The sequence below is a fragment of the Crinia signifera genome, chromosome 7 (assembly GCF_055691185.1).
Source record: "Crinia signifera chromosome 7, ASM5569118v1, whole genome shotgun sequence".
NCBI lineage: Eukaryota > Metazoa > Chordata > Amphibia > Anura > Myobatrachidae > Crinia > Crinia signifera.
In genome coordinates, this window is record NC_139223.1 from 99985950 (window position 1) to 99999962 (window position 14013).

The window sequence follows — 14013 nt, forward strand, 5'->3', positions numbered from 1 at the left end:
GACTAAGCCCCTAGGCCGTATGTCAAGGCGCCTCTGTGTCACTGGGGGTCCATAATATAACAGAGAGAGAGAAAGAATAGCCCTCCATCGTTCAGCCATTAAGGCTGCCCTAAGCAACAACAAAAAATCCATAGACCAACCAGTAGCAAGACATTTCGCCACTGAAAGACACCCACTTTCCAGTTTGCGCTACATCATTATTGACCAAGCCAGAGATGATCTTAGAGGAGGAGACCGAGGCAAGAGTCTCTTGCAATTAGAAGCTCACTGGATCCACAAGTTAAATGAACAATTCATATTTAATACATTTCTTTAGTTGTGTCAGGTGGATATCCAGTACATGAGATTCCAGCTTTATTTTGCCTTCAGCATAGTCTATTCTGCATCAGCACAGAACAATGTAACTCTATGTCACTTGGCTTGTTTATCTTTCTGTTTCTGTTCTGCTTCTAGTGCCTGGGACGCCTCAGAGCTGTGTTGCTAGGTTACCACTGACGCTTTGCGGGGAACCAGGAAGTTAGAGACCATGACGTCTCTGACAGGTGATCGGAACTGACCGGAAGTGAAGAAGGGTCACCGGCACACGGAGAGAGGTGGGCCATGGACGACACAGAGCATTTAGGTGAGTGTACTGTCATTTCTTGTTTGTTCTAGTCTTGACAAAGGATTAAAATCCAAAACATTGGCCGCACCCCTGGTGTGTTGAGCAGTTATTTACTCAAGTCCATCAGAGTGCCACGATACCTCCCGTACATGTCTATGATCCCTGCGTGCAGCACTACGGCGCAAGATTTCGGAACTGCGGAGTGCCCTCACTAGCGCGCGCACACATATATATATATATATATATATATATATATATATATATATATAAACAAGCAAGAAATAGGCGGCACTCCGAGGACGACTTAAAATAGTTTTGTATTAGGTCAGGACACCAACGTTTCGAGGCTTACGCCTCTTTGTCAAGGTGATGTAAAACAGTGAACAAGTGTATGGTACAAAGGCTTACCTTAAGTAAGGTGAGTGATGCCGCCCCTCCTTCCATTCAGTCAGCGCGGGCTTCCCGTCCACAGCGGTGTCGCATAGCACCGGAACTAGCTGTACTGTCACGTCACTTCCTGGAGATGGCTTGGAACGCAAGCCATGCATTAAACAGATGACGTGAGACGCATATCCCTGCATTGTGCTGGATGGTAGACACTTCTTGATGACGGGACAGACCGGCTGCTGGAGATGAAAGAGCGTTACATATTAGAGCATGAGTAAAACGATGACATAAAACTGTGCAAATAATGAAGACATGACTGGAGAAAAAATCATGATACGTGCAAAACATAATAATAACGTGGGATTACTCAGTGGGATAATATGAAAGCTAAAAAATGGAATAGAAAAAGGAAAAATAAAAGTAAAAAATGGGGGAAGAATGCGGGTAGGGCAAAATAGCCATTAAATCATATAATTACTTTAATGCTATATTAGCTGTATGCTGGTGGCTACACATCTAGATTAATGGATGTCATCCACGGTAAGTATATTGCTAAATGAATTAAGGTCCTGAAACCATTATATCAATGGACCCTATCCAAAAAACACAACTGCGCCTTGTCAAAAAATCAAAGATGACGCAGAACCATAATAGTACAGAGTCACTGTCAACTAAACGCTACCTAAGGTGCGTGAATGTTACATGAGGTTCAAAAACTTGGAAGTATAGAAAAACTTGGAAGTTATAGAAAGACTGAGAGAGGCAGTTTGTCATTAAGTCCAAGCGGTTTTATCGAATTTAATCGATGGATCCAGGTAGCTTCCAACCGTAGCAGTTTTCCTTCTCTATCTCCTCGGCGTATGGAAGCTGGCACATGGTCAATAGCCATATGCTTCAAATCTGTCAGTTTGTGGTGGGCTGTGGCGAAGTGTTTTGCAACTGGTAGATCGGTATTTTTGGAGCTACCAGCTAGGGCTTTTTTAATTGACGACCGATGATTTGCCATGCGCTCCCTCATGGGTCTGTTTGTTTTGCCCACATATATAATCCCACATGGGTACAAGATAATGTAGACAATATATGATGACATACAATTAAGGATGTGATTGATCTTATACTTCTTCCTGGTGGTAGGATGAATGAAGGCGGGACCAGTGATCATATCTAAGCACGTAGTACATTTAATGCACTTGTAGCATCCATTAGCTTTGGTGAGGATGTTCGCTTGTGCCTCTGTTCTATGGTGGTCAAAGCCCGAAATATCTGTATGTACTATCACATCCTTAATGTTGCGCCCCCTGGTGTAACAAAGCATCGGGCGTATTTTTTGGGAACAGGTTAATTGTTTGTCCATTTTAACAATGGGCCAAAGGGCCGGAGTGGCTCGAGGGAGTACTTTACTGGCAGGAGTTAATCTGGTGACAAATGGCATCGGTTCCTCTTCTTTGTTGGTGGCCACTCTTGTGGACTTGGTTAATAGCATGGTTCTGTCCATGTTTAACACTTCAGTTTTTTGTATTTGTAGTTGTTCTAACGGGTATCCTCTTTCCACGAACTTGGTGACAAACGTGTCCAAAACTTCTGGTAATAGATCAGGTTGACTGGTAATTCTGGCTGCCCTCATCATCTGTGACTTGGCTAACGATTTTTTTAGAGCCAATGGATGGAAGCTATTAGATTTCAATGTCGTGTTCCTGTCCGTGGGTTTAACATATAATTCTGTTTGTATTGAATTATTAAAGATTTTGACCGTTACATCAAGGAAATGGATAGCACTGGTGGATTGCTGGTATGTGAGTTTGATGGTTGAAGACCTAGAATTTATCTTCTCAATTAATTGATGTAATTCTTGTTCACTGCCGTCCCACACCATGAACAGGTCATCTATGTATCTATTAAAGATGAGGATTTTACTAGATGTTACTGAATCTGTAAAGAACATCTCCTGTTCCTCTTGGAACATATAAATGTTCGCAAATGATGGCGATATCGGGCTGCCCATCGCGCAACCAGTTTTTTGGCGAAAAAACTTTCCGTCGAACAAAAAATAATTCTTTGTGAGTGTTAACTCCATCAGTTTCATGAACAGCTCTAATTGGATGTCTTGCATGTTTTGTGACATCAGGAATGTTTTCATATACTTACCGTGGATGAAATCCATTAATCTAGATGTGTAGCCACCAGCATACAGCTAATATAGCATTAAAGTAATTATATGATTTAATGGCTATTTTGCCCTACCCGCATTCTTCCCCCATTTTTTACTTTTATTTTTCCTTTTTCTATTCCATTTTTTAGCTTTCATATTATCCCACTGAGTAATCCCACGTTATTATTATGTTTTGCACGTATCATGATTTTTTCTCCAGTCATGTCTTCATTATTTGCACAGTTTTATGTCATCGTTTTACTCATGCTCTAATATGTAACGCTCTTTCATCTCCAGCAGCCGGTCTGTCCCGTCATCAAGAAGTGTCTACCATCCAGCACAATGCAGGGATATGCGTCTCACGTCATCTGTTTAATGCATGGCTTGCGTTCCAAGCCATCTCCAGGAAGTGACGTGACAGTACAGCTAGTTCCGGTGCTATGCGACACCGCTGTGGACAGGAAGCCCGCGCTGACTGAATGGAAGGAGGGGCGGCATCACTCTCCTTACTTAAGGTAAGCCTTTGTACCATACACTTGTTCACTGTTTTACATCACCTTGACAAAGAGGCGTAAGCCTCGAAACGTTGGTGTCCTGACCTAATACAAAACTATTTTAAGAAGTCCTCGGAGTGCCGCCTATTTCTTGCTTGTTTATATCTTCTACGCCCGGAGGGCACCGGGGCTGCTGTCGGGAGGGGAGAGTGCCGGACCGCACACCTCTGTCTATATATATATATATATATATATATATATATATATATATATATATATATATAGCATGGGTGTAGAGCTGTATAAGATCCACAAGGAGCACTCACCAGTAAGATCACAGAGGTAATTTAATGGTACTGTTCAGGAAATAATACATCTTACTTTTGTATATGCAGTCGACGTTTCGGTCACTAGAGGGCCTTTGTCAAGACAGGTCAGCAATGCACGTCCATACAACACAAGGAAATCCAGTACAATGATCCTCTCTCAAGTGCTCCCTTATATTGCACCCTAATGAGTTTAATACTCACAGCCTTGCACAGTCCCTACTGGTGCCTGCAAGGTTCACATCTAGCGTGTCACATGACCTAATGCCGCGTTTCTATTGGTCTCCTGGCATTGATTCATTACATCCAAGATGGCCGTGTGTTCCACACCGCTAGCTGTGCGTTCCAGCACAGTCTCGCGGGGCTAGCGCTACAGTACGGCCGTCCAATGTCTTGGACAGTAGTCCTATCAGGTCAACGTATTCCTTTTTGAAGGAGACAATATTTAAGTGCCTTGTTAAAATGCTGTACAGCAATCATTTCACTTATCTGCATTTAATTATGGGAATAATCTAGAATATTCAAGTCTATAGATATGTTGTCTTATGGATACTTAAATATATTTTGTGAGACCCAAAGTCAATGCTCCCTTATGTATAGGTCACCTGGAGCTTGTCTGAGTACAGCCCGAAATAGGGCTGGAAAGCAGGAAGCCGCGGTGGAATGCACGGCCATTTTGTTTTTTCATTAGTACACTACAGGATCGTTCTGAATTATATGTAATTGCCATAAGTATGAGCTTAAAAGCTCATATACTGAGCCAAACACCTAGTTGACCTGATAGGACTACTGTCCAAGACATTGGATGGCCGTACTGTAGCGCTAGCCCCGCGAGACTGTGCTGGAACGCACAGCTAGCGGTGTGGAACGCACGGCCATCTTGGATGTAATGAATCAATGCCGGGAGACCAATAGAAACGCGGCATTAGGTCATGTGACCCGCTAGATGGAACCTTGCAGGCACCAGTAGGGACTGTGCAAGGCTGTGAGTATTAAACTCATTAGGGTGCTATATAAGGGAGCACTTGAGAGAGGATCATTGTACTGGATTTCCTTGTGTTGTATGGACGTGCATTGCTGACCTGTCTTGACAAAGGCCCTCTAGTGGCCGAAACATAGACTGCATATACAAAAGTAATGCTGTGTACACACGGGGGAGATAGGTGCTATAATCGCTGCAATATATCTCCCCCCGTGTGTACGCACCTTAAGATGTATTATTTCCTGAACAGTACCATTAAATTACCTCTGTGATCTTACTGGTGAGTGCTCCTTGTGGATCTTATACAGCTCTACACCCATGCTATTATTGGAACATCTGCGGATGTTTACTTAGTGGAGCACCCCTTGTGCTAACAAAGGCTGGCCGTGAGTGCGGATACTCCGAAAAATATATAAAGTTGAACTAGATATTATATCTGGCTCAATCTAGTGCGCACCCGCATATTCTTTACATGGATGACATAATTATGTCTATGTGACATTGAAAGAAATACAACTTGGAATCTCTGGGAACTTTGGTGCGGATCTCCAGTGAATTGGACTTTTCTTTTGATTTAGAGTTATTCTTAAGTTCTTTATTCTTCAAAAATTATTTTTTCATTTTTTTTTTTATAGTTATTTTTGATTGGTGATTTTTTGAAAAATCTTTTGCATGGCCAGTTTTTAAGCGAATATCACCGGTCGAAAAAAATACCGCGGGATTCAGGATGGCTAATGTGCCAATTTTGGGCAGGAATAATCCTACGTTCTGCTCAAGGTGGTGTGGCGTCCTGAACAAGTGTTCTGCTGATCTCTTATTGTTAGTTATCGAAGAGGTTGGTACTGAACTGGCAAAAGTTCGAGCAGATATAGATCTATTTAAAGGCTCACAACTTAAAAAACTCACCAGTGACAAAACTGAACCATGGCTTGATAAGATCAAAAATCAGATTGAGATGTATCACCAAGAGCTTTTGCATTTCAAAAAGAAAAAGCTAGAAACTGTAAATACTGATTACAAGACGCATACTGTATACAGGTGGTTGGTGGGTGACAGTGACAGATCGCATGGAAGGAGACCACCTCGTTATCGCAGACAACAAGGTAATTTCTCAAACTTGTCCAATAAATCTTCATCAGAAGGGGACTATACTGATTCTAGTGATAATAGAGACACTAGGGGTTCTTTTTTAGATCTACCACCCTGGCAACGAACTCGGGGCGGCAGAGGTGCCCGCGCAGCCATCAGAGGCGCGGAGGGCGGAAACACAAGGGATCGAAAAGCAAGAGCCCAGACTTAATCTTTAACTTATCGTCCCATAAATTGACTGAAGCAGAAGAATCTGTCCTTTCACTAGGTCTGTCATTTGTCCCCACCATGCCACACAATCAATTCGATTGGGTGGTTGACAATTACCGATTGGGTAGAAAACTCAGATTAAGGGAATTTTTCCCTGATTCAGTAAAACCTGATATTAAGAACAAACAAAGTAAGAACTATACATTTGACCCCCAATCTACCAATTCCAGTATCCGTACCTTTGTACGTATGACTGAGCACGATATGGTACAGGTGGTTAAACCTGGGCCTGATTATCGTAACCTCACATACGCCCAACGATTGGCTCTTTCTAGCCTTAAACACAATACAGAAATAGTGGTGCGCCCCGCCGATAAGGGCGGGGCAATAGTCATTCAAGACTGGTGTGACTATGATAAAGAGGTTCAACGCCAACTTTCAGATACTGAGACATACACTAAGCTGCCGACAGACCCAACAACAGCCCTGAAAACGGTGATTGATTCCTATGTGACGACCGGCCTAACGGCAGGTTGGCTGGACAAAAAGACGGCCCATTTTTTTTACAGTAGACTGCCCAGTGACCCCAATAATCTACACGTTGCCCAAAATTCATAAGCGGCTGGACAGCCCCCCTGGTCGACCTATTATTTCGGCCAGGGGATCACTGTTGCAGCCGCTGGCTATCTATGTTGATGGGTTTTTACAACCACTGGTCCATCAGACCCCAAGCTACATCAGAGATACATCTGACTTTTTGGAAAAAATAAAACATCTCCGACTCCCCAATACGGAGACATGGTTGGTGACTCTCGATGTACAATCTCTGTATACGGTAATCCCCCATGGTGAGGGCATGCGAGCGATTAAGGAACATCTAATCGAGAGCCACCACCAGCAACCACCAATAGAATACCTGATGACACTCATTGAACTGGTATTAACCAGAAACTATTTTATGTATGGTGCCGATTACTTCTTGCAAATTAACGGCACCACAATGGGGTCGGATTTGGTACCAGCTTACGCCAATTTGTACATGGCGAAATATGAGAGTAAATATGTTACATCTATAGCCCATATGCACCTGTTATGCTATAGTCGATTTATCGACGATATTTTTCTAGTATGGGCAGGAACAAAGGAATCTTTTGAGATGATGGTCCACAACCTTAATACAATGCCAGAGCCAATCCGTCTAACTCATACTATTGACCAACAAACAGTAACGTTTTTGGATGTATCAATCTTCAAAGAAGGGGATCGACTGGGTTATACAATGTTCAGAAAAAGTACGGACAGAAATACGATACTGCAAGCTCAAAGCCAGCACCCTGTCCAGTTAAAAGAAAGTCTCCCCATCTACCAATTCTTACGGGTCCTTAGGACGAATTCAACAGAAGAGAGGACTCAGGTGCAATTGGATGAAATGAAGATGAGGTTTCTCGAAAGGGGATATTCACCGAAGATTATCAACCGATGCCTACAAAAAGCCAAGGCCAGACACAAAACTCCGCCTGTAAGATCACAAACAAACATAGACCAGAGAATGGTACATATAAACACCTTTGACCACACAGCCACAGTGGCAAAAACAATATATAAGAAACATTGGCCGCTCCTGACTAGTAGTAGTAGTAGTACGTTTATTTATAAGGCGCCGCAAAGTGTCCGCAGCGCCGTACATAGCAAACAAAAAAACAAATTACAAGGTAACGTACAGGGTGTGTTGAAAGATACATATATAAATAGGGGTATAGCTGGTCGAACTAAAATCAGCATCAGTTCAGAAGTAGGTGTCAAAATTGTCAAGGAGACTGAAGCTGAAGTAGAGGAAGGGAAGAACAGGACAGGAGCACAGGTGAGGTAATGAGGTAGGGTGAGTACGTGAGGAAGGAGGGCCCTGCTCATAAGAGTTAACATACTAAAAATAGGTGGGTGGACGAACGAAATACAATAGGATAAGTAGGAACGGAGGCAGGATAGGAGGATCAAAAGAGGTTAGGAGGAGGGATAGGCTAGTCGAAAAAAGTGGGTTTTGAGGGAGCGCTTGAAGGAGGTAAGGGAATCAGATAGCCTGATGGGTGGCGGGAGGTTGTTCCAGTGCAGGGGGGCAGCGCGAGAGAAATCTTGGACACGGGAGTGGGAGGAGGTGATTAGGTGAGAGGTCAGCGATGGAGCGAAGAGGACTAGTGACCGAACATTGGGGTTACAGAATCACCCTCCACCAATGATGGCCTACCGCAGAAATCCAAATATCCAACAGATGCTGATGAGACCAACAGCACGTCCAAGTGCGAAGGGTTCACAATGGTTACGATCCACAAAACCAGGTTGCATCAAGTGCAAAGGATGCACAACATACAATGCAATGTTGAGCAGCGACACCGTGGCACACCCACATAGTGGTAAGAGGATAAAAATCCGCCATCGATTAACTTGTACGAGCGCCTACAGTATGTGGTATACGTCCTGATTTGCCCCTGTGGGTTGTATTACACAGGGATGACCACAAGACCTTTTCGTGATCGGATGGCGAACCACAGATACACGATCAGGCTGGCTCTCGAAACAGGAAAGACCGACAAACCTTGGCGCAGCGCTGTCTGGACAAAGGCCATCAAATATCTACTATCAAAAGTATGCTGGTGGACCATATACCTAAATACAGCCGAGGTGGTGATCGAACCAAGGCATTGAAACAACGCGAAGCACAATGGATTTATACCTTGGACACAGTGGCCCCCCTTGGCCTAAATGAAAACAACCCACTGAACTGTTTCTTGTGAGGCATCGATGATAAATCCCTAAAAACAAAAAACAACAATTGATTACCAGTTGCTTAAAACTCTTTGTTGGGTGAATAGGATGAGTGGACGGAGATAAGGGGTATGTGGACATGTATGACCTTTTTTCATATCATCATCTTAACAGCAGTGACCATCATCCATGTTGATAAAAATAGTAAAAATTAATATAAAAATGAAAAAATCTCTTTAATAAAAATATAAAACAATACATAAAATCCAAAAAATAAAAATAAAAATAATTATGTAAATATGTAGATATTGTATATGTTGTCCTATATGTTTGTATGTCGATGATACGTATTCCTTTTTGAAGGAGACAATATTTAAGTGCCTTGTTAAAATGCTGTACAGCAATCATTTCACTTATCTGCATTTAATTCTGGGAATAATCTAGAATATTCAAGTCTATAGATATGTTGTCTTATGGATACTTAAATATATTTTGTGAGACCCAAAGTCAATGCTCCCTTGCTGACCTGTCTTGACAAAGGCCCTCTAGTGGCCGAAACGTCGACTGCATATACAAAAGTAAGATGTATTATTTCCTGAACAGTACCATTAAATTACCTCTGTGATCTTACTGGTGAGTGCTCCTTGTGGATCTGATACAGCTCTATACCCATGCTATTATTGGAACATCTGCGGATGTTTACTTAGTGGAGCACCCCTTGTGCTAACAAAGGCTGTCCGTGAGTGCGGATACTCCGAAAAAATAATAATATATATATATATATATATATATATATATATATAGAGGCGTGGCTACCTTCACAGCATCATCGTGCACAGATCTTTCTGGTCTTTCCTGGTCCGAATATAGAGACGCCGACGGTGGGAAACTGAGTCCCGGTTGCTGCCGACTCCTGGCTACCTCTGAAGGATCTTAATTGATTGGGCAAGCTGTTTGCTGCTTTTTATCATGTATGTGATCTATTTATTATGTCAAGTAAAATCTTTTTATTACTGACGTGATTGCGCCATTTTCTCCTTCTCTGCATATCTGATTGGGACACCTGAGAGCCGTGGTCTGGCTCCCTGAGAAAAAAGGCTGCAAGCATACAATTGAAAAAGGAAAAAGCACAACTTTATCCCTTGGTGACTGTGCGCGGTTGGAGCTCCAAATACTCCATATATATATATATATATATATATATATATATATATATATATATATATATACAGGTTGAGTATCCCTTATCCAAAATGCTCGGGACCAGGAGAATTTTGGATAACGGATTATTCCGTATTTCGGAATATTTTAATATTTCAATGATGTATTTTGAAGTATCTTGCATTTATGCTGTATAAACACATAATATACACACAAATATATTTTATTACCACATAAAATACACACAAATATATTTTAATTGTTCAAAAAACAAGGTTTCAAAACGTGAAACAAAATGTGTGTACTATCTCAGATATTGAATTTGAATGCCAAGCAATCATTGTCTTGCACATATATAGTGCCAGTTACATATCATGTCCCCAGTGATGCTGTTACAAATGTCCCCAGTGAGTTTTTAGCAAAAAAAAAATTTTTTTTCACTTTCTGGAATGTCCGTATTTCGGAATAATTCGGATAACGGATATTCGGATACGGGATACTCGACCTGTATATATATATATATATATATATATATATATATATATATATATATAGAAGAGTTTTGCTTCATAGTGCATTAAGAGTTTTTAAAACACATTTATTGGCGTGTATGAATAATAAAACAGGGATAGGGTAACGTACCAGAATGAGTCAATAATTAGCGCCCTATATGCGTTCAAACATTTTGGTATGCCTATCACATTTAAAATCCACAGTTATTTAACGAGACAATATATATGGGTAAAAAAATATTTCCTTTTCCCATATAGGTATTGCAAACTAGAGAATTTACATGTTGGGTATTTTGACCAAAACCAAAAACTTTATTACATCAAAGATAAACAAATACTTATCTTTAAAAAATTATAACACTTATTCATTAAAAAAATAATTATATAAAACCTTACATGATTTAAACTTTTCATGGACATATTTACTGTCTGGTAACATACAGATATTTTTACAAGCGGATAGGGGAAGCCCTTCTCATGGGTCTCCTTCGTGCTCGCAGAACAGATATTCTTAAAAGCAGATTGGAGCAACACTCGCCAAAATTGGCAACATAGCCATTTATAATATAAGCAATATCTAACCACAGAAAGCTTTAAAGAATGACAGGAAATATTGTAGAGAAATATTATAAAGAAAACCTTGTGAACTAGTTCAAGTGAAAGTTGCACAGATAATTACAGGGAGAAATTATACTCTCTGCATTTATATAATACCTCTTGTCTGTGTACACTATTACATTAACTTTCACCACAATCAGATATACAGATAGAATTCATCCAATAAACGGGGTAATTTCCAATCCCTCATTTAACCCTTGTGTGGGAATAGAGTTGACAGATTAAACATCCACCAAGACTCCCTTCTCAGGAGTTGTTTCTCTCTGTTACCTCCCCTGATGTCAAGGTTAACCCTCTCCAGGCCTACAAATTTCATACCTGAGGGATCCCAATTTTGGCATGATAAAAAGTGCCGTGGAACACTATGATTTTTCATTTTATTTTTATGTTACTGAAATGTTCTAAAATTCTTATTTTCAGAACCCTTTTTTTTGCCCAACATATTTTTTACCACAGGGGCAAGTTAACATGTAGACCACATGTGTGGTGTTACAATTGTAACAAATGTGCCCACATGGTTTAAAATGATGTAAAACAGTGATGGGCAAAAATGAAAAAGAAATAAAAATCAAAGGTCCTATCAATTGGATCTGAGTGCTATTTCAACAAATTGGACACAATCCATTGGACTGTGAATATACACATTGGGACGGTATTATCTCCCAAAAAGGGACATTTATTCATTCTATTTGCGCATCGTTATTTTGTCTATTGTGTAAAAAAAAAAAAAAAATATATATATATATATATATATATATATATATATATATATATATATATATATATATATAGAAAAGCATTTGAAGTCTCAGACACTCGCAACATGCAGCAGGTTTCAACATGAAATAAATAAACCCACACGGGTATGCTTTGCCAACGTTTCGGGTCTCAAGACATAAGAAAAAAGAAGACAGTACTTACATTTATAGTAGTTTAACATGTGACAAACACCCAGTGATTGATCAAAGAAACTGTAAGTGCGTCTTCCACGTAGCTCAATGACGTCATCATAGCGCAGCTGCGCTGTCCTGTACTGTCAGAGCCAGAGGCGATGCGGGGGAGATAGTGCTACCAAAACCATCTGAAAGAAACAACAGTGTACATTAAGACATAACTATTAAAAACAGCAAGGGAGGTCACTAACAGCACGGTCACGCCAGATGTGCAGTACATGATAAACTGTATCACTTTGAATAACACCGCCCGTGGTGCTGGCGGCACACTTAATTGCATAATTGGGCAATCAATGAAGGTTAATTGTCATAAATAAACATCATAATGCACAATTCTAAAAATGTGAGTGACTCAGACATGATGAACAAAATATATACTGACTGTGTAAGCAGATAAACAGCACTGAACATATGCCGCTACTGAGTGAAGCTACTGAGTAACAAGGGTATAATCGGGGGTAACTCTCAGGGTGCATCAGGAATGTCATGTAATAAAATGTTATGTTGTAACAGTCACGTTACCCCATTACAGTTCTTAGGTACAGATGATCTTAGTATACGGGAAGGAGGGAATGACAGAGGAAGAATTCCCGGAACTATGGAGAGGGCAGGCAGTGTGCATGGTGGGGAGGCCTGTAGAGAGTCTATTGAAGGGGAGAGGGGAAAGAGGAAGCTAGTAAAGAATTCAAATGGGTCCTGGGGTGAAACTAATCACAATATTAGAGCCATATCTAAAAATAAACATAAATTAAAATGCTTACTGGCTAATGCAAGAAGCTTAGTGAGTAAAATCGGGGAGCTTGAAACGGTGATCAGTAGGGATGACTACGACATCATTGGTATTACAGAAACATGGTGTAATGAGTCGCATGACTGGGCATTAAACATGGAGGGATATACACTCTACAGGAAAGACAGGGAAAATAGAAGGGGTGGGGGTGTACGCCTATATGTAAATAATAACTTAACATCATGTGAGAAAAATATGAGCACAGACCTGGAAGACGACAACTCGGAGACAGTGTGGGCAGAGATAACCGACAATAATAAGAAACCAAAAAACAAATTTATAATAGGGTTATGCTATAGACCACCAAATATAAATGAAAGGGAAGAGTCTCTTCTTTTAAACCAAATCAAACAAGCATCAAATCAGGGTCAGGTATTAATTATGGGGGATTTTAATTTACCCGACATTGATTGGGAAAACGAAACAGGTAAATCAGCAAGAAGCGATAGGACTTCCGGTTCCGGCAAAGGGATGTGAAGCAGCTCGCTCCTGAGCTCCGCTGCCGATCCGGCCCTAACACACCTTTAACGGCTGTCCCAGCCTCCAGAATTGCACCAAATCCCCCTCCGAAGTCTCCCCACACGCCAGACAAGCGGCATATGGACAGAACTTCAACGGAGATGCCCGGCTCCCGTCCACGCGCTCAAAAGGGGAAAGACGCGGCGCCCGCCACATCCAAGATGGCGCCGACTCCTGAACCCTCGCGCCCGTCACGCCAAGCAACGCCGCTTCCACAGCGGGTAAGAGACTTACCTGACTCCCTTGAAAAGGGCTCCCTCCCCGATCCCCTACTGCCTCTAGACTCCTCCATCCCTGACCTCTCCGCCCCGGTCACCTACGGTGACATGGTAGGGGCTATAAGGGCGGCAATAGCTCCTCTGTTTCAGGAGCAGACGGAAAACATAAATAAGCAGTTAGCCCAGCTCCAAAAACGTGTCATGGACACGGAATGTAGAATGGGGGAGTGCTTTCAGGACA

General features: G+C 41.4%; 1 protein-coding gene across 1 annotated transcript in view; it reads left to right on the forward strand.

Annotated features, from left to right (window-relative positions):
* The first annotated feature begins 471 nt into the window (after nt 1-471).
* LOC146020420 (coiled-coil domain-containing protein 14-like) overlaps nt 472-14013 on the forward strand; it is a 193849-nt gene continuing 180307 nt past the window's right edge. The window contains exon 1 of the mRNA XM_083153541.1: nt 472-622. Coding sequence (XP_083009667.1) covers nt 601-622 — 22 coding nt within the window. The 5' untranslated portion in view covers nt 472-600. The remainder of the gene's footprint in view (nt 623-14013) is intronic.